This window comes from Camarhynchus parvulus, chromosome 1A, assembly GCF_901933205.1.
Source record: "Camarhynchus parvulus chromosome 1A, STF_HiC, whole genome shotgun sequence".
In the NCBI taxonomy this organism is placed as follows: domain Eukaryota; kingdom Metazoa; phylum Chordata; class Aves; order Passeriformes; family Thraupidae; genus Camarhynchus; species Camarhynchus parvulus.
In genome coordinates, this window is record NC_044586.1 from 6,934,609 (window position 1) to 6,959,453 (window position 24,845).

A 24,845-nucleotide genomic window follows, 5' to 3' on the forward strand; every position below is an offset into this window, starting at 1 on the left:
TGAGAGTCACTGCATGTTCAGGTCCCCATAGGCTCAGCCTGAGGGAGACTGAGGAAGCAGACAACAGGTTGGCACATAAACTAGAATAAGTATTGAATATAAGTGCCTCTCCTCTATGTTTTTCTGCATGTTTTAGCATTACAGTCAGCTTTGGTTTGACATTAATCTTACCTATAACAAAATAAGAAGGATTTAGATTTTGGTCCAGCAATTACTGTTCTAAAGCACAATTATGGAGCTCAGTGGATTCATATTGAAGCTGGCAACACATGTTGAATTTTAATAAGGGGAAATTATAGCATTTACCTTCAAATCAGTTTTTTCCTGTCTTTTTAGAAATGAGGGTTGCTACCCATGGAGCTGTTCAGGGCTTGAAATTTTACATAGGAGAGTTTCCAACTGCTCTAAAAATCTCTTCATCCTTAAGTCCAGGAAATGTATGATTGTGCATTTGGCTTTGGAAATACTGAAGGCCTTTATTTGGAAATATTGAAGGCTTTTATTTCAGGCAATTCTTCAGCATTGTAGCTAAAAATAATAATAATAAAGAAAGCAGTGTTTTACCTGCAACAAAAATGCAAACAGCTCCGTGTAATTAGGTATAAATTTGTTGGTTCCCTTTAACCTGCATCTAACTTTTGTTCCCTGCTACTTGAATGTCACTCCCTCAGTATTTTCCAGCCAGGTCTGTTTATTTGTCTCAGCTCTGCCTGTTCCCCAGAGCTGCAGGCGCAGGAAGCAGAGGCAGTTTGGGAGGACACTGACTGCTGCCTGTTCTTTGAGTACCTACAATCCAAATGGGGTATTTGGTGGCTGGGAGTGTCACCTCTTAGTTCCAGCTCTTGAGCTACACAGATTCATGAGCACCTTACTGTTCAATGCACTTATTAAAAAATGCTTTTAGAATTTGTAGCTGCTGAGAAAAAAAAGCTTATAATTCCCCTGCAGTAGATCAACCTGGTGTCAGCTGATTGAGGTTCTGATTCAAGGCTTTTTCTCCTCTCACCTTCTGACCCACCATTACTGTCAACCTGTTCCTGCAGGCATTTCTATGAAAGTGTTGACCTGCTCCTTTGAAAATCAACTTCAAATGAAAATGTTTATTATTAAGCTCCTGTGGAGATTTTCTTCCTATGTAAGAATAGTAAAAAAAATGAACTTACAGAATTCAAAGTTTTTTGAAAAAGTTTCTAGTTTTTATAATTGCATTAATTATGGTGGGAATTTCATCTATGGAAATGTACCTTTAAGCTCTGTTCAAATGAGATTTTTTTTTCTTGTTAATGGACTTGCTAGGAGGAATTGGCTGTGCTTGCATAGCTTACTTTTAAATAATTTTTAATAATATGGTGTATATATACTTAATATAGACTAATGAAAAGGCCTTGAAACAAGAACTCTTTTTATTTTTCAGTTAACATATACAGTCTTGTCTTTATAGGCTGTCATCAAATTAATGATCTGTTGCAAGAAAATAAATAACAATGCAAATAAAGCAAAACAACATTCAAAACTGTATAAGCAATTGGCTTAGTGCTTGAGTACATATATATACACACACATATGCACGTAGTGCAATAATATTTTCAGGTAAATATTTTAGTTTAGTGCAATAATATTTTCAGGTAAATTAACCCTATGAAAGGATACATTTATCCTTTAAATATAAAGGATATTTAAAAAAGGATATTAAACAGGGAGTTTTTAAAACCACTTGAACTTTGAACAACGCTTGCAAATTTGAAAATTTTGTTGTCACAGATAGAGGAGTTCAGCTAGAAATGGGGAATCTTACTTTTGTAGTACCTGCAGTTGTTATTACCAGACTACAAGACATTTAGAGGCACAAATACTCAGAAAACCCTCTGGTAGTTGTAATTTAGAGGCAAATTAAGAACCAACTATGCAATCTCCTTGTGTACAGCTTCATGTATAATCTCGCTCAGTAGCCGGAGGCATCAGCAAGCTTTCAGCATGAAATTTAGTGCTAGAGCATGCATTCCTGAGTTTTTGTATATCATGCATACCATATAGATGGCTTTTATAGACATAAAAATCACAACATCAGGAGTCTTGTTTTCTAAATGTAGAGTTGATCTTAATCTCAACAAGGTGGCTAAATTTATCTTAATAAGAGAGTTGGATCCTGTGCAAAGTTTATGCTTGGAAAATCATTAAAAGGAAATGTGTATTCTTAGAATTTTAGGTAAATGCAGAGAATAGTTGCTCAGCTTTCTTTAAGTCTGGATTGTCAGCAAAGAAACAGGGTCAATGTCACTTGAGGGCTGGGCCAGTCCATGGTAGGTACAGCAAAGTGAGTGTTTGAGGGAGCATTTCTAGCCTTGAGGGCAAATTGCAGAGTTTGGCATAGCTCACATGCACATCCCAGCATTCTCCTCTTCCTCCCCTCAATCTTCCCCCACCAAAATCAAATCACAGAAGCGCCTTTCCTTTTCTTGGGCAGAGCCCATGGCCTGCACTGTGTACTCAGCAGTTCCTGAGTGTTGCCCAGAGGAGTGGAGGTTCTCAGGAGCCAGCAGCCCCAGGGATCATCTGAAAAATGCAGCAAGGCAGTGCCAAATTCTGGCATCCCAGCTCTGTGTCTGCTCATGCACTCAGAAGCTCTGCTGAAATGAGCTGTATCAACCCAAGTTTATTGCAGCCTTCAAACTTCACTAGTGTATTGTTCCCTTCAGATGAGGTTGATTAATCTTGTCCTTCCTTCCACCCTGTGTTCCACGCCTCCTGTAATGGTGGTTGTAATTTTTTTGGTCACACTGGGAGGGATTAGACCTTGGGTCCCATTGGCTTGGGCAATGGAGACCTGCACTTCAAAATGTTCTATGTGGGTAAACCTTTGGCAGATCATTGCTAGTTCATTTGCTCACCTCTTGAATCAGCACATGTGGTTTTCAATCTGCAAGGTGCCCTGCTCCTGTAATAACCTCATGACATTCTCTGCTTCCTAACCTATCCAGTAGGTTATTTCTTGAAAATAGTTTTCAAAATAAAGACAGCTCCCAAGCCACAGAGAGGTTTGTTAAGTAGTGCATTTATCTGCTTGTCCAGGGTGGGCAGGCATTCAGGATCAGCAGTGGTATTTTAGAGTGCAGTTGGGCATTCTCTAAGTCCTGTGGGGAGCTGGAGAGGCTCAGCCTGGAGAAAAGGAGGCTCAGGGGTGATTTTCTGGCTCTCCACAACTCCTGACAGGAGGGGGCAGCCAGATGGGGGGCAGGCTCTGCTCTCAGGAAACAAGGGACAGAATGAGGGGAAACTGCCTCAAGGGAAAGTTCAGGTCGGACGTCAGGAGGAATTTCTTCATGGAAAGGTTGGGCAGGCATTGGAAGGGGCTGCCCAGGGCGGTAATGGAGTCCCCATCCCTGGAGGTGTTCAGTGACATGGCACTCAGTGCTCTGGTGTGGGTGACAAGGTGGGGATCAGTCACAGGCTGGATTTGGTGATCTTGGAGGTCTTTGTCAGTGTTAGTTATTCTGTGGATCTGAGCTCTGTTATGATCCAAGTGGACCATATCATTTGATGACTGATGTCTTTGGTGGTGATGGGGGAACAGTGTAAGGTGCAAGGATTTATTCTGCTTTTATTTATTGCTGTGGTTGTAGATAATTGCTGAAAGCGTGTAAATACTTAACTATTATACTACTGTAACCTAGAGTATCATTCAGCTTGTTTTCTGAATTCTTCTGTGGTTTGGCCATTTGGGACTTCCCAAAACTATAATGGAAAAGATACGAAAACTTTATGCTGCCAGAATCACACTTTGTAAAAATTGTCAGTGGAAAAACTCTGTGAGTTACTTTTAACTGCAGTTACATCAGCAAAATGGGTTGCAAATGTCAAAAATGATGAGCCATCATAAAAAAATCATAATTCAGATTTCTTTTGCTGTTAAAAATGAAACACCATTACTGGCAAAATCCTGAATGTGTAAAAGGTGTGAAAAAGACCCCAAACCAAAGGAAACCCCTCTCTGCTCTCCAGTGTAGGAAACATTAAACTTTCCAATAATATGTATACACAGGGATTTCCCCCACTTCTTTGGTTAAGCTGATCAGAGTCATAGAATCCCAGAATGGTTTGGGTTGGAAGGGACCTTAAAGCTTCTCTCATCCCACCCCCTGCTATGGGCAGGGACACCTTCCACTAGACCAGGGCTCTCCAAGCCCTGTCCACCCTGGCTCTGTTAAAGAATAACAGCTGTATTCAACCTGTTTACAAACCTTAGATTATTACTTTTCTCTTCAAAAAGCAGAGAAGACTTCTTTGTCATGCTCATATACAGTGGCATTTTCCAGATTTTATATTTGCATACAGTGCTGCTGGCTGCTCTGTAACCAGCCAGCACTCCAGAACACCTTTGTTAGTATATCTCTGCTTTTCATTAAAGAAAGAGATTATAGAACACACAGCTGATGAGAAACCGAGTAAAAATTGATTTTAAAATAATAAATCAAATGTGGAAAATTACATTTGTGGAAAGAGTCCCCTTTTCTTCTCAGGGTGAACATTCATTCGTTAATGAATGTTAACTTGAATAAATTTTCTCAATGTATTTAAACATTTTTTTCTACAGAAAAGTATTTCTCTCATGCCACAGCTTCCCTTGTTTAAATACTACCAAATCTTTTAAATACATCACTGAAAATCTTTGGTTTTCTTTGTTTCGTTTCAGCATGTGAGAGATCATTTAGTTTGTCTGGGGTACTCTGATTTCAAGAGAGTATCTTCTTCAGGCAAAGTTCTTAATCATAAGGGGGTTTTATTTGTAAAATGTGTGACTGTTGTCTCAGTAAAATTGTTGCTGAAGTAGTTTGTGACATTAGTTCAATTATGCAGAAATAAATTTGTCTGGAAGAGTGTGTGATCACTAGTGTAGAACAGTAATGAGGAAATCTTCAACAGGAGTGTTCAGTGGTAATCTGTTTTTTTGTCAATGTCAGGGATTTTGAAAATCACTATTTTTTATGGGTTGTCTGGAATTCTGTTCCAGAAGAAAAGTTATTCTGATGTAATATAAAATGTAAAACAGGAGAGAACAAAACTTTAAACAAACAAACAAAAAAAAAATATCCCCCAAAAAATAACAAGCCTGGACACACAACCCACAAAACAAACTCTCTCATTTTAATTGAGATGCTCATAAAATGCTTTTTAAAGCCTGACAACATGGAAGACAAAAATACTGTAGCCACCAAAACAGTGGCAGCTTGCCAGACTGACTTGGAACTTCCTATTACAACAGTGATTAAAAAGGCTGAAATGTCATGTGATTTTTTTTATTCAACCTTTATCCCTGTATTTTTTCAGAACTTCAAAGTGAGAAGTCTTCAGTTTTCACTTTGCTTTAGAACTAAATACATTTTTGAAGTTCCGATGGTCTTGTAGAAGTTGTCTCTAGTCACATAAGAGACTAGAGACAACACTTAATTTCCATCTAGTTTTTTTTTGGTCTGATGAAAGAAGACGAGAGAATTAAGAATCACTTTTAGAGCAGTGGTTGGAAATCAGCAAATGAAGATTGTCTGATTACTGGGTTTCATGGACTGCGAATAGGAGAGTGTGTGACTAGAAGTACATAAATTTATACTGTGGTGCTGATGCAAATTTGTACAAATTCACCTGAATTAGAGGGCAGTGTTGAATACTGGATGATGTTTAGCACCATTTTTCTCTACTACTGCTGCTGCCAGGATGGGCAAAGGCTATACTAGCAAGTATTGTGTGTTTCAAGGAAAATGAGTCTGGGTTGGACCTGCTTTATCCACATCACAGATCTAAACCATACCAGAGCAAACAGCCTGCTTCTCATGGCAGCATCCATTTGTTGTGGTTTCTGGTGTAGGAGTTGTACAGGAAAGCTGCATTGTTTAAAAAGCAAATGTTCCAGTTGTGTTACTGTCTCTTGTAGGAATCTATTCTGAATTCTCCAGTGTTTGTATTATCATCTTAATGGCTGGAAACTCCTGTGTTTTGCTCTTGGAAAGACTAGTTGAAAATATGATTCAGCAGCTGAGTTAGCCTGTTACCCTCTCCTCTCAGCTGGACTCTCTGCATCTGCTTATTTTGGCTCAGGCCTGATGGTGTGCCTGGAACTTTCATCTTCCTTTCCTCTTCCATAAGGCCAAAACCCTCTTTTTCTAAACCAGTTCTCTGAGGAAAGGTTTAGGACATCACAAAGGTACCCACATTTAGATTCTAAGATTTTTTTTTTTTTTACCTCCAAGAAAGAGGCAAGGCTCTCTACTTTTAGGAGAGTTGAAATAAACCTCATGGCTCTCTGGGAAATAATGCTGAAAGAGAGCAAATATCATTGAAATCAATGTAGCAGGAGCAACAGATTTTGCTGCCCTGATTTCTGAGTTTCAGACATTAAAATGTGAAATTCATGCTTCCCTAGGTGGTGTAGAGGTGGAAGAGTGTTCTGCAGATGTTGCCTTGGTTGAAGTGGACCTTGGAAAAACAAGCAAAAAGCCCAAAACCAAGAGTCAGAATTGAAATAAATGAAGTAATGTTTTTCAGTATCAGCATAGATGCAGAGGAGCCTGTTTGGAAACCTACAGCTGCTGTGTTCCTACTCTTACTGAGCTCTTCTGTTACCCACACTGGATGCTGGATTCTGCCCAGATGTCTAAACACTCATTAACTATTTGTTGAGGAGGTCTTGGAGAAAAATTGACTACTGTGAGTCAGCCTGTTTGGTGTCAGGGTCTGAAGGATGTATTTCTCACTACATAAGTCACTGTGTGGTCTCATGTGGTACATTCAGAAGGAGTAAAGCTTAAAAATGTCTTTAATGGTGGCCAAAGACTGGCAACAAATCCCCAGTGTATATTTCATTGGAATCCTTTTCTTTGGCATAATTTAGCATTCTAGTGTGACTTTCATACCATATTTAAAATAAGATTAGAGTTTTGTGCAGTATTAACTCCTTCCCCAAGCCCTGCAGAAGATCCCTGCAAAAGCTCTTCTTGCTTGCTGTACGCTGAGCATTTCACAGACAGCTCTCTTCAAAGCAAAAACTCTAAAAAGAGACCAATAATTAGTTGGAAGAGTTCCCAGAGCACTTTCTGTTGGGCAGTGTAGTTCCAATGGATCTGTGTAAGAGGTTGAGGTGTGAGACGATTTCTCAATGTTTGCAAAATGTGCTGGTTTGGGAGGAAAGGAGATGAGAGCAACAGGATTTGAGACTCTCAGCAATGCAGCTGGCATGGACTGGAACTTTTCTAATAGTGGTTGCTCAGGATTTGACCTCTTCATCTCGTGAGTCACTTGGAGTATATTGGTTTGTCTTGGGTAGGTACATTGTAAGGTTTTTCTTCTTGTTCTTTTGCCTGTGTAGTAAGTCATAGGTGACATTCCAGAGCTGGCATTGTGGTGACAAAAGCTGTGCCTAACTCCTGCAAATTGTATGTACAGTTGAATTGTATGAAGGTAAAGAAATTCCAAGGGGGGAGGTGCAATGCAGTGGTAGTTAGCAACTTGTTTTTCCATTAAGGCATCACTGAGGCTGTGGTTTGCTGCTGCTGTTCCCACATAACTTCGAAGGAATCTTGTCATACTCTTGCAGTAACTTTTTCAAATGTTGTTGGATCCTAATTAGAATTTTGCTTTCCCAAAATGCTTACTCTGTTAAGTAGCCATCTCATTTGAATCAAACTGGAGCATATTATTGCATGCTTTCTTTCTGTTGACAGCACTTTATCCCAATTATTTTCTACTGGTGGGGAAATAGGAGGTAGCATTGCAGGCACATCAGAGTTTGGCTACAGCCTGCACATCAAAGAACCAGCATTTCCCAGGCATGTGCAAGTGCTGTGCTGCTTAAAGGTCACTGCTTGTTCAAGCTTTGAAGTGTGATACTGCACATGGTGCGTGGCTTTTGGAGAAAACACAAACATTTAGTGGAAGGAATGGATATTTTTAAACTTGTATTATTAACTGTATTTCATGTAAGTAAAGTTAGGCATGTTAGCACAGATGTGCAAGGTGGGTTTTAAGACCTAGCAGTGCTGTTTCCTTCTTATACATGTAGGCATTGCCTATTTGTCACCCCTGCTTTCTCATGTAGCTTGAGACTCGGCAATAACATTATCTGGAAAGGAACTTAAAAGAGGCATGTGCTCATATTTGTCTCTGAATTCAGTTTTATTGATTCATAGGCTGCTTGGGATTTCCCATCTAAATGTGCTCAACTTGCTTCTCTTACCGCAAAACTTCTGTTTCAGAAAGCTGATGATCCTGCAGTGTAAATTTTGAGATTTATTGTTTTCCTTGGTACATAAAAATGCATCTTGTTTGGGGCAAAAAAGATGGAATAGAGAACACCATCATCAAGCCATGGCCTAAGTTGCCATTATATTAAATTCCTTTAACTGGCAGTTCTTGGTTTGAAATTAAATTTTAAGAAATTAAAGAACTTAAGATTTGGAAAAGTATAGCTTGGCTATCACAGAATGGTTGAGGTTGGAAGGGACGTGTGAAGCTGTAAATATGCATGTGTGATGTTACAATGTACCTTAGGAGTCTACATAAATTTCTTATGGAACATACTTTCCATAAGATAATAATGCTCCATGTTTATTATTAAAATCAGCTTGTCCCAAGTACTTGGTAAAGTGTATGTTTATGAGTCTGTTAGGATTATATGTTCTTATCTCATGCACACATGCAGGTGTAGCAGTGCAATTTATGAACTCCCATGTGTGCGTATGCACAGGGAACTAAAGGCACCAGATCTCATCTTTGCTCATTTGCCAGTTACATAAGGAGCACTTTCTCAAAGGAAAAACGTCCATGGCTCTTACTTGATATAAAGAATTTGTGCTGGGTATGTACAAGTAACACATTGCTACTGAAGGTACAGCAGATGTGGTCTTATCCAAAACTTGTGTGTGTGCATGTGTAGGTGTATTTTTCAACTTCTTTTTTTCCCCATTTTTTGCTCTTACGTTTTGTTTTTGATGGTTCTTCCTTCTGGAAGCAAGCAGGAGCTTTAAGTGAGCATAGCTTATCTGGCTCAGTGTCAGAAACAGAAAATACCTCAGTCAAACACTTGATAAATGAAGGGAGAATATGAAATTAGAGCCCACTTGTTACTGTTTTGTGATACTCATGCTGAAAACACAGGTTTACTCTGCAATTCATGTTAACATGTTTAATATTTTTGATGAAGCAAACATCCCTGTTATATTTTTATATATCTCTTGCATGAAACATTGTTAGTATTGTTGAGACATCTGTTAAATTAAACTTCTGGGTTTTTTTAGGTGTATGACTTGGATGGCATTTCCTTGATTCTGGACAATTGCAGCATTGATGACAACAATCCTTGTATCCTTTAACAAATAATTCTGTTTATTGAATATGACTCATGAGAAAAGGTGTGGGGGTTTCATGGATTTATGCCGGCATTGCTTTCACAGGGTATCTAAATGGAACTGGCCTCATAAGCTTCTTTGTTATATTTAAATGGTTCAGAAGTGAGCAAGGGCACAAATAGGCTTCTATGAACTGGATTCTGAGTAAGGTAACTGTGGTTATATTCTATTTCCTAAAATAATAAATATTACTAGTTTGCAAATGCCTATTCAAAGAGCTGTGTCAGAAATCTGAATTCAGACTCTAGTCATTGTATCAGATTTTAGAGCTTTTGCTTCCACTGAAATCTGTTCAGGAAAGTGAAATAAGTACCTCATCAATTCTCTACACTTGTTAAATCAGATTGGGGAGCTTATTCTAAGCACAAAGACAAGGCTAGCAAGCTGTTATGAAAATCTGTATAGTTGAGAAAATAAATTATGCAAATTACTGAAATGTTGGGGAGATTTTAATATAAATGCTGTTGCGCTTCATATTAGAGATTTTTTTCCTGGAATTTAAGAGCAGAAACTTTCAAAAATAGATTGCTATTGGAGGGAAATAATCTTATATTGAAGATAAGGAGTACTTAAGCAGAGTTATCCATCTCTTCAAGTAATACAAGTATGTTCAGTGACTGAGCTGTGATTTTCTGCCATGCAATCATTAGCTTTTTGTAAGTTTCTGATAATTGCATCTGGAAATCAAATGTCTTTCCTGTACAGAGTCATGTCAGCTTTTTTATACTGAACACATGAAATAGGTTTTCAAATGATTATATAAGAAAAAGCACATTCTTTTTAGCAAGTATAACAAGCAAAAGGAGTAGTGAAAATATTTCATAGTCTCTCGGTTGTGTTCTGCAGAACATCATGTACATATAAATATATCCTAAAATGATGAAATAATGTAGATGATAGCACAATGTTAACAAACTGGGTGGAGGAACAATGGGTGGTAAGTATCTTCTGAGTTCAGTTCGATGCTTTATATCCACAAGTTTTACATCTTCAGTATTCCTGCAGTTTGAGACCTGACAGTGCACTGAGTGGCAGCATTTTATTTCCATGGTCCAGAGCTGGTAATGGGCACTGCTGGATGTGGTGGGATGGGCAGGGAAATTTACCTTTCCCTGAGTGGAAAAGCAGCCCTGAGAAAACCTAGAAAGGAGTTTTTGTCCCACGTGACTCTGTTTGCTGGAAAGCATAGCTGTGTGACCACTTCTAGGATTAATCCTTTATTTTAGCTGTAGCAGAAGAGGATAAAGTTGGAGACTCTCAAAGGGTAGACTTGTAATTTATGGTCTCGAATGAAAGGAAAATAAAATACCATGAGAGTCTTTACTGCGTTTTGAGCAAAGTGGAACTTCTTGCACCTTTTGATACAGGCTGACATTTTATGGTATAGCCATAAACTTACTAGAGGATAAAACTTTGTTTACTTGGTTTTTAAAACCATAATAACACCTCTTAATGTGAGCTTTCACCAGTGATCCATAGCATACAGCATTGGGGGATATGGAAAAGTGAGTAGCACATGAGCACAGGGAGGACTTGCCTGCTGTGACAAAGTTTGCTGTATCAGCTTCTGGAGTGCAGCTAGCTCCTGGTGATGCCTTAAGTTTTAGCTTTCATATTTTTTAGATTTTGTACTGCCTTAGTGTGTGACTGAACTTCATATAAAGTGTTAGCAAATTCCCTTCACAGGGCAGTCAGACAAAACAATCCTTTTGCAGCCTGAGAACCAAGGACTCTGTTACAGCTTTGGGGTCAAGAAGTGTAAAGAATGGCAAATTGAGGAGAGCAACCTGGGAGGATGGGACTTCATAACCTGAAGCTGCAATTGGACAATTGACCCCAATATGTAAATGGACCAAAACTTAGAAAAGTATGAGAACTCGTGACTGCTCATCCATTTTGGGTCCATCTTGGGCAGAGCCACAATCAGGCTCCTGTTCCAGCCAAAATGAAGGCCTTTGAAGGCCTTCTAATAAATACCTGCTTTATTCCTTTAACTCTGTCTAGCCTCTGTTCCAGGTCAGCCTCTTTAGGCATCACTGACTATGGCTGTTTATTGTTTTGACCTCTTGCTATTCCAGGTGCTACATGAAGTTAATGCTCCCCTGCTTCTCTCCTGCCTCTAACATTCCTCATCTGCTGCCTTCCCAGCAGGTCACACACAGGGAAGCAGAGGACAAGTTTGCAGTTCAGATCTGTCTCTACTTTCATCTGCTTTGCAGTAGGTTCTGCTGCTTCTGGACACCTGATGCCTGAATCCATTGCATAATGTTTTTCTGAAGGGATTTGACAGTTTCTTTGCCCTCTCTGTGTGCTCCAGTCCTGCCTGGCACAAATCCCAGAATCACTGAATGGGTAAGGCTGGAAGGAACCACAGTGGCTCATCTGCAGTTTTCCAAGGTGGGGTGGAAAGCTGCAGGAAAGAGCTCAGCATAGCTCTTCAAACATGGCTCCTTCAGGAAGTCATGTCCAGAAAGTTCATTTTACATTCTTATTCCTGGTGCCTGTTTTTGTGGTTTCAGGCTGTGTTACTTGGATTTCTCCTTGGATAAAGCTGACTGAAAAAAGTTTCACCCAGAATACTTTGATATAATAATTTCTTAGATTCTTAGAAAGTCTTGGTAGATGCACATTTTTGTTGAATCTGTTTTGGAGTCACCCAAGCTCTACAGTTGTTTTCTCCTTTTTACTAGAAAAGTTCTGCCTTCAAATTACACATACAAAATTTCTCACCAAAAATGTTACTTTTGTAGTAAAAGCAATAGTATATTTTTCTGGATGGAAAAAAAATAATTTCCCCAAAGTGTGCAATTTGTCAGGGGAAGCTGGACTGCCATGGTAGATGTTAAAGGAGTTCTTCATTACATTTGAGAGGAAAAATTCTTTGATAAATCTTTTTATTTGTAGCATATGGAAGTATACTGAAAGAGGAAATGGTTCTTCTCTTATGCTAAATCAAATTCCTTTGTAAACCTGTCATTACCTTAAAATTGCTTTCTTTGAGATCCTGAACAGTTCTTTAATGTGCGTAGGAATACCAAGGAGTTTGTAGCTTACAAAGTTCAACTGACATGTTTGCATTGCTGTAATTAATTGTTTAAATTCATCTTTCAGTCTGAGTTTGGGAGAACTGTTATATTGTCTGATTATACCTCAGACCTGTAACTTCTACACTTATACTAGCAAACAGGTTTTTTCCTTCAGGATATTTCATGAGTAAAAACAAACAAACCACCACTCTCATAGTTACAGAAAAGAAGATTATTATGGACAGTTAAAAACAAATTTACTGTACCTCTGTAATTATTTGAATTGGTATTTTAATTTTCCAGCTGCTACAGCTTTGCATGTAAATGCAGCAGAGATGCTGAAGGGTGTCAGATTTTCTGTGGCTCTTAGGTTTTCAGCACAGGACAAAGGGTGAACAGAGTGAGACTGGGGTGAAGCAGTTCATTAAGAGTTAAACTTCAAAGAAGGTTTAATACCACTTTTTCTATACCTAGTAAATCTTCCATGGGTTGGCTGTGTCCTAGTCATAACTCTCCTTCTGTTTCAAAGGAAAACAAGGTGTTTCAAAATTCAAGCAGAGTTATTTGCCTTTAGATTAAGGAGAGATTCCTGTATGAGCTAATCTTTATTTTTGAAAATTCAGTTTCTTGCTCTGCTTCTGAAAAGTGGGAACATCGTGCTTTACCTTTGTAACCTGTGCTTAAAAACAAGTAAAGTCAACCTGCTATAGGATAGCAGAGTGGGTTGGAGATGCCTATCTGGGTAATACCAGTAAAAAATTTACTCCAAATCCTGCTTTTCAGGTTACTTGTGTTGAAAAGGTGTTCTAAATTCAAATCAATTCTATTTTGCTCTCTGAATCATCATCTTCCTCTTCTCTGACTGGCTCTATCATCAGACAAGAGCCCTTCCTTTTGTTCTTGCTTTTACCTCATCCTAAGCTCTTCCTGCTCCTTCCAGCTTAATTTCTGCCCTTTCACAGGTTCCATTTCCTTAAGGTAAACATGAGCAGGGAGGTCAGCCTGTTGTGATCAAAATACTTTTGACCCTAATCACTCAAAAAAAGGTGCTTATGAGAGGCTTTAAGTAAACTGACCTGTTTATTATTGAAGACTTTTCAGTTTACCTTAACTAAGCTGCTTGGTTTTTCACTTCTTCCTAACGTTTGTGCTCATGAGTAACACACACAGATATGCCTTTTTTTTGCTTTTCAGTGGCTGTCCATAGAAATATTTATTACTATTTGGGGGAAAAATTATTATCCAGAGTACTGCAATATAATACCTGTTAGTTAGTGGTAAAACTTGAAAGTCAGAAGTGAACTGCAGTTTTGAGGATGGAATATTCTTGTTTTTTGAGGCTGCTTGCCAATATTACCCTTTTGAGATTCTTATAGGTGTCTCAATAAATTGATTTTGTGAATGTCTGGATTTAATCAGAGTGACCTTATATAAGTATCTGTTTTATATAAACTGTTAATTAACACAGTTTTCTATTAGCCAAGAAATCAGTCGTACATGAAGAAAATGTATCCTGCTGTGAGGACATATATTTTTACATATATGTGTATATATACACATATGTATGTTATATATGTGAGTAAACACCTAGCCAGCTGTGTTTTAGGAGTAAAAATTTTCATCATTTCTGAAAGGAAAAGCTTGAGATGGGAAGGAAAAGGTTGATATGAATTTCCATACACAGATCCCTTAGTATGAATAATGGATGAAAATGTAGAAAGAGTAAGTTAATTTCCAGATACTCCTTCCAAAACTGCTTCTATTATATTCAGTCATCTGAGAGGTAGATTGAAAATACTTTTGACTTCATGGCAGCAGCAAGTATAATTGTGGTTCATGAAACTGGCTAAAGCTGGAGGAAATCAAGTTGCTATGGTCTACAACAATGGCAGTTTGTTTTTGCAAGATGCCAGCAAGGACTTTTGGGGGAGCTGACAGACATTTTTATCTAAGTTACAGAGTGCAACCTTAAACAGGCCACATGCTGTAAAACAGCCTCACCACTGAATGGGAGCCAGTAGAAAGCAAAAATAGGGAGAGTGAGTTGACTTTTTGGAATGACCCATCACAGAGCTGAGTATTTTCATGCATTTGTGATATCCCATGTGTGTTGCTGAGAAAATACAGCACAATGTCACTTCAGCAATGGTTGTGTTTTTTTGGAAAGCTCATTTCAGGCACTGACTGTGCATTATGAAGTTTGATGTGACCTCTTTGATTCTGTATTTTTATAAGCATACACCAAATCATGTTATTATATGATCACTGTAAAGGACCCACTGATGAGTACAGAACTTGGCCCTCCCAACCCAGGAAATGGAATTACCATTTTCCTCCTCACAGCGACATTTGCTTTGCTGCACAATTTGAAGGCTACCTAGGCAAAGGGGGAGTGCATTCTTTGGTAGAAGGCAGTCAATTTTGCATTATTGTTGGTTGCTATGTGTCATCCAGGGATGACAGAGAGTGCTGCAAACATCTTACTTTTTATCAACCAGTACTGAATGTGTCACTGTGATTTGACAAGCAGTGTCAGCAGGGGAAGAATGGGTCTTGTCTGCACAGGTTAAGAACATAAATTGGTTGGCCTGAACCCTTCATTGATAGAGCCAAAGCCAAAATAAAATAACAGCTGAGTGGAAGCCAGCTCTACCTCTTCTCACTGGCACAGCTTGCCCAGAGAAGCTGTGGCTGCCCCATCCCTGGAATTGTTCAAGGCCAGGTTGTACAAGGCTTGGAGCAACATGGGATAGTGGAAGGTGTCCCTGCCCATGGAATTAGATGAGTTTGGAAGTAGAGGTGGAGCTGGTTTGGAACTCAGTGAGCTTTAAGGTCCCTTCCAACCCAAACCAGTCTGTGATTCTAGTCTGTGATTCCACCATAGATGGAACTAGGAAACCAAGAAGTCGGTGTATTGCCATGCTCAGACCAATTCAATTCCTGTGTGCTGAGAATTGTTTTTAAAGAGAGTGGAGAGAGTGAAGGGTTCCTGCCTGGTGACATCTGCACAAACCTGAGCTCTGTCTGAATGTAATTTTAAGGTACAGAGAAGAACTGGTCAGACAAGAAGCTGGAACAGGTACAAGTGTGGTTATTCATTGAGCAGGAGCAGCCTGAGAGGGGCTTATTTCTTTCACCTTATTCAGTAGATGAAATCCTGCCCTGCTCTGCAAGTTGCTCTGAATTCTTTGTAGCTGTATTTTGTTAGTGGCTAAGGGAGTCCAGGGGCCTGTAGGGGTTTGGAAGGGAATCCCTCAATGTTGTTTCAGGGTGGGGTTTTAGCAGGCTGGTTTCTGAAGTGATTCCCAAGAGGCTTCAGCCAAGCAGCTATTTCCAAACACCATATGTGGTTGTACTTGGGAAGGTCACCTGCCTACCAGTGCCTGCTGCTGTCACTCTCTGTAAAGGGTATTTTTTTACACTCTTGTAAGAAGCATTACCAGATTATCCAGTCTTTTCTTACATCAGCTTTAATTGACCAAAGAGATCTCAATTCCAAGTAGATTTTTCAGTATATTGCCTAAAGTGTCCTGAGTGGGATTATTAAAAAGCTCCAAAGGGGGAGGAGCTGATTGCTACTCCCTGTTGGAAATGGCACATTTATAGCTTGTTTTAAATCCCACTAAACATTGGCTGCACATCCCAAGAATTGGGATAACATAGCTTCCATGTCTTAACTCATTGTTTATCTTTTCTGGATGCTGCAAACTCTTTAGGGCAAAACTCAGTTAAATGTGGAAAACCAAGGGAAAAACCTACCGCATTAAGCATATTTGGTAGATCTAAATTCTGACACAAAGACTGTAATTCTCAAGTATTTATTGCTAGAAAATGTTTATTTTAAATGAAAACAAATATACCAAGTGAGATGCATTACATTGCTAATTCTGTCTTCCACACTGTTCCCCAGGAAAACTCTTCTCCTGTCAAATGCAACATTCTCCTCATATGAAAAATACTTGAGACCACAGAAAGAATGCATTGTGCAGTACAGAAATAGATACTCAGAGAAATTAAAGGACTTAACCCTTTTGTCTTCCAAAAATGACCACAGATCACACTTTGTGTTTTATCATTCAACAAAGTTACAATTTCTAATGATATATTTCAGGTTGCTGATTGTGTAATTCCTAAAATTCATTTTTTTAGAGCACCTGCAGGATGATTAAAATACTGGAAATACTTACAATGGTTTAAAAATATTGAACTTCAGAGTTTGGAGCAGGGAGGGGGGTGTGGTGTTAGTAATTTCCTTGAGAGTTTATAAAATACTAGCACAGATTTGCAGAGATGTGAATATGAATCTATTCTTCAGTATCTCTTTTCTACCAAGCTATCACCATTAAGAAACATGTGATGCACAGGGTCCCTCTTAAAGCTGAAGGAAATATAACAGAGCTGTACAGAATGTGAGGAGGCTCTTTCAAATGTTACATTCTAATATTTCTAATCCCTTGTGAGGAGTAATCTCTGTAGGCACCAACTCATGCATGTAAAAGTGAGGAATTAAAGTTAATAACTCTGTTTCTAAACCAAATATTGTCATATTTGTCCTCTTCTCTAATCCTCTTGGTGGATTAAAATCCATGACAGGCTTGAATTCTTGAAAAAAAACCAGGTCTTTAGTTATCAGCAGCACCTCAAAAAAATTTCACTGCTTTTATAGCTCAAACAGCTTCCTTGATTTTTCTGTACACTTACTTTTGAAAAATTCCCCTCTGGGCTGAGATGGAGCACTAGAAATTTGAGAGGCAAAGATTTTTGGTTTTTTTAAGTAAAGCTAGGAGTGGTTCAGAAATATTGTTGAGAATGGAATGCCTTCTACATCCACCTTATCATATTTCAGTCTGTCTTCTTGGCATTTTTTCTTGTGCATACCTCCAAAGAATATTTGGATGTCATCTGGCCAATGCTTCGAATAATATTTTTATTCTGGCATTTTTCTGGTGCCCCATTTTTCTTCACTGTAATTAGAACAGTTTTATCTTCAGCTGGTGAATATGTGTGGCTGTGTGTGGCTCCTTCCTGAGCCTTAAATTGTTTCCTCTCACTTCCTCAGATCTTTGGTTAAAATTTGTTCTTTAGATTTGCTAATAGTTTTTAAAACCTAACCTTTCCTTCCTCTCTCAGATATATTTGCAGTCCTTTCCACTTGTGGATTTGTTCCTTTCTTTTGGAGTGTGGAGATTTACTCAAGGAGATGCAGCCATTCCCTGAAATTGTAGAGAGGATTGTGGCTAATGGCTATTTTGCTAAACAAATAGCTGGTTATAATTTAGCTGCATCTTTCAAAACACCCATTTATTTAATGGTTGTTATTTTTGGATGCACACTGGGCATCATTTGGTGTCTTTGACCATGGAACTGGAGTTTCATTTACCTTCAGTGTTATGATTATTTGTCATAAAGTGACATTTGAAATGGCCATAAGCAGCAGGAGGGAAGGTATGCCACAGAAGTTACTCAGAGACCCTGAATTAATAAAATACATGTGTACTGTGCTGAAAGATAAGGTGGCATAAAATCCTTGTTGAATCTCTATAAATGGGTGACTGTCTGGCATTTCTAAACAGAGAAAGAGTTTCAGTCCAAATTGTGTCAGCTCAACTCACCATCTGTCTGAGAGTGCTGAATTGTAATTAGCTGAACCACATCTCAGGCATGAATTAGATTGGCTTTTTAAGTGTAGTGCCAAATTTCTGAAAGTTTTATTTGACTCCTGTAATTGCCATTTTAAAGCATTTTAGAAAAGGTATTTATTTCTGCACATAAATACACGTGAATGTATTTCTGTGTAAAGGTGGAGCCTTTTTCTTTCTATGTCCCAGGAAATTTGACGGGACTACAGCCTGCCTGATGAGCAGTTTGTGAACAGTTACCATCCCCCTGTGCTTCATTGTTTCACATCTGTGTTTGTGGGAGGTTTTAATAGTAATTTGATGCGTGAGTTTCAACTTAATGAAATGTTGCATTTTTTTTTTCTGTACTTGGGAAGAGAAGGTAAAGTAAGGCATTTTTAAGTAAGGCAACAGCAGTTGAACTTTTTAACAAACCAGCCTGCTAACTCTGGTACCTCTTACAGATAGCTAATAGATTTAATTATGAACTCCTCAAATGGAATTATTATAAAAGAAGGGATTGAGAGAACCGAGTAGTCTAACTGTGAAGTACTAGCTTGAGATCGATCAAGAGTGTGATTCTTTCTGTTTTAAAACCAGATGATTTGTAGTTGCTCATAAATTATGGGTTTCTATTAAAAATGTAAGTCATAATTTAAAAAAAAAAATTGGCAGCCTAAGCAGCAAAAAATGAATGTGTCATATTCTTGGTTTTAAGCTAGTATTACAAGTCTGAGTATAGGAATAAGGAAAACAAGCTGGAGGTTATGGCTTAATTTTTTTGGAAAGTTCTGTAAGTTTTGGCATAGGAGACATTATAATAAAAATAGCCTGACAGAGCTAAACATGTCCTATGGCTTTTGTAGCTCTGAAGTGCTGGACCCAAATTTTTCGTTCAAGTGCATAGTATGCTAAGTTGTCCTGGCATTGGGTTTTAAGTCCCACAGAACATGAAAGGCTGCACATAGAATATAGATGAAATGTTTAGTTGGCAGGCTTTAAACACTAATATCAATCTGGGTGCATAATACTGCTCTGAACTGTTAACCCAGAAATACCAATGGTCCAGAGAGAAAAATTCCTGTATGACTCTAGTTAAGAAATGTCCCAGTAAATTTCAAATTTCTGAAGTAGTAAACCTCATTTAATGAACATAGGGTGCCATTTAGCTGGACATCACTGACATGAGGATGTAGTTAAAAACGGGAAGCCTTGGAACTCAAATGAGCCTTATGATCTGCCCTGGCTGTCAGTACTGGACAGTGCTGAAAATATATAAAAATGTGAAAGGCTGGAGAGCTTGGACTCTACTTCTGGGAGCACAGTAAATATTACATTTACATATATATTCATAATTATCTATTAGATATACAGCAACTGGATTTTGTGAGATGTTGTTTTTCTCTTTCTGAACTACTTGCAGCCAAAGGACCAGGAAACTGCTGTACCTGTAATCAGCCACACAGCAAATTTTGGCAGATTTTATTACTTATCTGGTGCCTGTCCTTCAAAAAAAAATGCTGAAAAGCATAAATTGAGGGAAGAGACACAAAAATTATGCAAAACTTGGAGCAGCTCTCTTGGTTTCTTTCTTTAGTTCATGCAAAAAATACCGAATGCTGGTTATGATCTGGGAATTTTTTATTTTAATCTATGCTGAAAAGCTGTGTTTGGGAACAATTCTGAACAAATCTAAGCCAGAAATAAATCACAGGCTGTAATGAGTGAGATATTTACCCACTAGGAAAGTTTATTTAGGGACACAGTGAAATCTTCCAGTTCAACACAATTTTTTTCAGAGAAGAGGCATGAAAGCATCTTGTGCACAAAACAGAATTTACAGGCTTGATTTCAAGAGGAGCTGACCTTTGGTCATCTGTGTTTATGCAGAAGTGTTGGGCTAAAGAGGTTTAGTAGTCCATTGTGGTCTTCAGAATTTATTTGTTGGCCATAGATCCTTAAATGGATTAATTGTCCCCAAAAGTCATACATGAGGTTTAATGTGTCTGTGTTACGTTTAATGTGTCTGGTTATAGAGAAGGTGTAGGTCCCATTTTAAAGCTTGTGTCCCACAAGGCACACTTTAAGATATGGATTCATCATTGCAGACCTTGGGTAGACTGCTCAGAGAGTGGATAAATGCAAGTAGCCAGAAGGAAGGTGTTTGTCTGCAAGAGGAACTGGAGTTTCCACTGCTGGCATGGGAGGATGGTGAGGGCTACAGAACTGGAAAAAGTACCTCATGTACAATTATTTTGTGCTGTCCTGTTGCTTGTAGGCTGTGAATTACAGAGAATATTGCCTTAGCATTGAAGTTGTTTCGGTGCCTTTAAACCAAATGGTTTTGCCCATTTGTCTGTTTTGAGATGATGTAGTTTGAAACCTCTGCCAAAGCCATGTTCTGCAGGGTGCAATTCAAGCTGCAAACCCCAGTTCAGGTTTTTGGAGATAGACTTTCTTTTTACTGGGATATTTTGTGGAAGCGTTTCCTTTGGGGAGGGCTGCAGGTGAGGAGTGGAAGGGCTGCAGGCTCCTCATGCCACACGTGCTGTCCAGTGAAGCTTTGCTGCCACGCTGTGGTGGAGATGGAGCCTTGTTTGGCACTGGATGGTCCAACCCTCTGACTGATCCCTTGGGCCAGGTGAGAGTTGCCTGTAGCAAAAACATCTGCTCTCACTTCCCCAGTGTTGCAAATCTTATCCCTGAAATGTGTGATCAGGAATAAATACCTCTGGCAGCATCCAGCGGTGCCTCTGTATTTTGGAGCCTTCTGGACTGGATGGGTTGTGCTACATCAGCTCTGCAAGAGCAAAGTCACACAGAGGGGGGAGGAGGGGACATTCCCAGATTACACAGTACTGCCCATTTCTAGCTTTGGAACCCAGAATGTGGTGACTGCAATCACAGGTGATAAGAACTGTGGAATACAGAAAATACAGGCAACTGAAATATTCTAGACTTTTTCTTTCCTACATTCTAGACAAAATATTTTTAGTTTGTATATAGGATGAATTCCTAATGTTTTCTGGTGCTGGTAGTTCAGTATAAATAGAGTCTAAAGCATTAATTCTAAAAATTAATTAGCTTTTTGAAAATTAATTAGCTTTTTGAAAATAAGTAAGTAAATTAAGATAAAGCGTTTAATTCATTACATTTTCTGTTATTACTTTTTTTGGTAATGTCTTAATCACAGGTAGAAGTCACATAAAAATATAGAGGAATTTAAAATATATAAGGAATATAAATATAAAAATATATAAAGAATTTCTCTGATCTTATACAGCTTCTAGAACTTCATTAAACTACTAAACCCCAGACAGAAAGAAACTTGTAGAGCTTTGTAAGCAGTTTGGCTGGTGGTTAGGGGCCAGGGTCCTGATGTGTGGTCCATCACAGCTCCAAACTGTGACAAACAACTTTGGTAGTTGGCTAGAGACCTTTTTTAATGGTGGGAGGAATTGTCTTCAAGATGCTGTAGAACAGAAGTGCTTGAAAGGAGTGAAAGTCTGGAAAGAAGAATGATTTATGTCTTTTCAAAGTGCAGTCCAGTCAGGTCTGCAAGTGGAAGTGACTCTTAAGAGATGCTTCAGTATTTCATTCCAGTCTGCAGAGGTTCTAGTGATGATTGGATTACTTGTTGGAGGCCATAAAGAAATATAGTTATTGTACAATACAGATATTATATTTTCATTACCTCTGGTTTTCAGTCATACAGTCCTGTTCCAGAATACATCTTTGAAAAATTGGGTGGCTTTAAGAAAGGGATTACATGAGCAGCCTATTTGATGGTGGTTCTGATCTGTGAGTGCTGGCTTTCTTAATAAGGTTTTGTATCTCTTCCTGTATTTGATTAGAATGTAGTTGCTATTGGAATAGTAAAAAAATTTCTTTAAATGAGGTAATGGGATTGGGCAAAGAATTCCCTCTTTTTCGCATAAGACCTAATTACTTGTAAGGAAGAAAGCTCCTAAGTAATAATTTAGTTATGGAAAACTGACTGTAGTGCAGGAAACAGTCTAATTAAAAAAAAGTCCCTAGACTATGTAATAAATCAAACTCTCCACTAAGAATGTTATATTTAGAGATCCTTCAGTATTAATAACTATGAAGGGGACTTAGGAAAACAGATGTATGTATTTCATTCTCCTTGTCATCCCTTCAGCATCCTGTATTAGTTAATGATAATAATTAACTTCTAAAACTTGCCTTTTTCAAGCAACATACTTCCAAGCTTACTTGTGCATTGCCTTTTATCTACCTCATCAGCTTCCAGCCTCATTAATAATTTTTTCTGTTCTCTGTCATCCATAGAATCCAAATTGCTTTATGGAACAGTTCTTTTGGGTCCTGGTGGCTACAGTGGGCTTGTCAATAATGTTTAGTTCTAATTGGACTAAGAATGAGAAGGTGGAACCCTCTCCCTGAGAAATGGTCTGTGTGTCCTCCTCTGCAGCAGTATTGGTTAGCAGTTCCTGGCAGGACATCCTTGTATTTTCACACCCCATTAAGTTTACAAACCAGTCCCTGTGCTCTTGCATTGACTCCAGCAACCTCTTGTAGCAGAATCCAAGTGAAAAGAACTGGGAGAATTGTGAAAAGTTCCCTTTGCAGTCAGGGACAAGACTTACACAGGATTTAGTGACACAGATTTCCGTGGCTTCCAGATAGTAATATTTTTCATCCCTAAGGGACAGTTTTCTCCACCTTTCTTCCCTTCTCTTTGTGTTCCCCTCTCCTGACAATCAAAGTTACAACCCAGAGGACGATTTTAAATTTTAAATTGTGGAATGAAGATGTAACTTCAGTATGGAAGGTAGGACAAGTTGATTCAGTCACAATAGCATAGGAATTCCAAAGCACAGAGTACTGAAAGATTTTGGAAAAGTGTTGCTATAAATGCACAGAAATGTTTGTTTTCAGTGCCTAAGCACAGATAGTCTAGTGATGAGGCTTCTGCAAAATAAAATGAATTGTTTTCTTCCTTTTGTATGCCCTCTTCTCTGTGACAGAATATCATAATCTTCACTCGTCTATAATACTAATTTATTTGAGAGTGTAATATGCCAGGTTGGAAAAATCTAGACAAGTCTGTGCAATCAGATCTGCTGTGCTTGCTGTGTTGCTTCTCTTTGGTGCAGTTTCACAACAAACAGGCTCACACTCATATTTTTAGTAACTATGGCAACTTTAGAAGCCCCCTTTCTAAAGCTGAGCATACAATAAAGTGCCGAAAGTGTAGGTAGGATTAGAGACTCTCGAATATGTTTAATTTTCTCTCTGTGTCTCTGTCTTTGGAGAGGAGCAAGAGGGTAATGTGAGTATTAGCTGGGGACTGGCTTTAATCTCCACAGACACTCAAGTCTGCCAGGGTCTGCTCCCAGCTGTCCAAAGGCCTCATCCTTCCCCAGCATGCGAACAAGGGGACGATGAATATTCATGGCTGTGGTCACAATGGAAAACCTACACACAGAAAGGGGTTTCTGAAGGAGTGAAAATGTTATTGAAACCATTTTGCAGCTTCAGCTACAGTAGTCAGTAATGATAAATGCCACAATGGTGATAGAGTTCATAAGATAATGGGGATGTCTTCGATATTATGTAAGCATGAATGGATCTGGTAATAGGAAAAGAGCATTTGCCATGGGGTTTAGCAGCGGGTTTGTGCCGAAGGACATAAAGACTATAGTGGCAGGATCATTCTCAAGGCTAATACACACAAAAGTTTTGAGAGTACTTTTTTGTCTGTGTGGCACTTTGTGTGATTGAGAACTGTGAGTCTCTGAAAATTGCTGTTAATATTACAGAAAATATGCTTTTATGCAAGTGCTGTATTTTATGCAGAAGCCGTATTTTAGGAACACAGCAAGGAAAGTCTGCTTCTCATCCAGGAGCTGAGCCAGGGTGGTAGGATGTTTTTCACAGTCCACTGGGAGAACTTGGTGTTACTTTTTGGCACTCATGGCATGCCCTAAATCAGACCTGGAAAAGACCTGGTGGGTGTAAGCCTTGGTTTGTCTGCATTCATCAGCTTGCATGCTTTGCTGCTGTGAAATCTGTTCTCACCATTGGCACTTATGACTGAGAGTTTGCACATATATGATTTTATTACTTCAGCATCTTACTGTTTTATATAGTCAAATGTAATCTTCAGTGCAAATACCAAGTTTATGTAACTTAAATGTAGATTGGCAGTTGTCTTGTTTACTTAATTTTAGTAGTGATACGCTGACAGAAGAGAATATATTGACATTCTCTGTTGTGTTCACCTGTTAAGGCTTTGATGAGATGCATAATTTGTTTTGGTCTTAATTTCTCTCTGTCATTACGTCACACTGGAATTTTTTTGAATAAAGAAGGTGTACAGCATGCTTCCTGACAAAGTTTAAAGAGGTCTATCAGGCAAAGAAAGAAAGGTCCATAGTAGTTAACACTGTATTATTTTTTATTTTCAATTCTGGACTTCTTGAATTTGAAAATAAATATAAACTGCTACAGAAAGGCTGTTTTACTGACACATGCCAATGTAGGGCTGTTCCCTTATGTTTATGTCCAAGCTGCTTTTCATCTAAACTCTACTCTCTCTGTTGAGGTTGTGTAAGATTGTTTAAGTCCAGTTCCTCTCTTACGTTGTTTTGTCTGAAGTTCCCCTCTGTCTGAGTTTTCCCCTCCTGTCACCCTGTGGCAAATGCCCACAAGAACATTTATTTCTGTGCTTAGATGCTCCCCAACCCAAAAGACGTCAAGGAGATGAGTAAATTATGCATATTCTTCTACTGGATGTGAAGCTACATGTAGTAAATAATTGG

The 24,845-nt window shown here is 38.6% G+C and overlaps 1 protein-coding gene across 1 annotated transcript in view; it reads left to right on the forward strand.

Moving 5' to 3' along the window:
- The window catches only part of ATXN10 (ataxin 10), a 78,814-nt gene that overhangs the window by 52,292 nt on the left and 1,677 nt on the right, over positions 1–24,845 (forward strand). Inside the window, exon 10 of the mRNA XM_030960534.1 lies at positions 9,285–9,348. Coding sequence (XP_030816394.1) covers positions 9,285–9,348 — 64 coding nt within the window. The remainder of the gene's footprint in view (positions 1–9,284; positions 9,349–24,845) is intronic.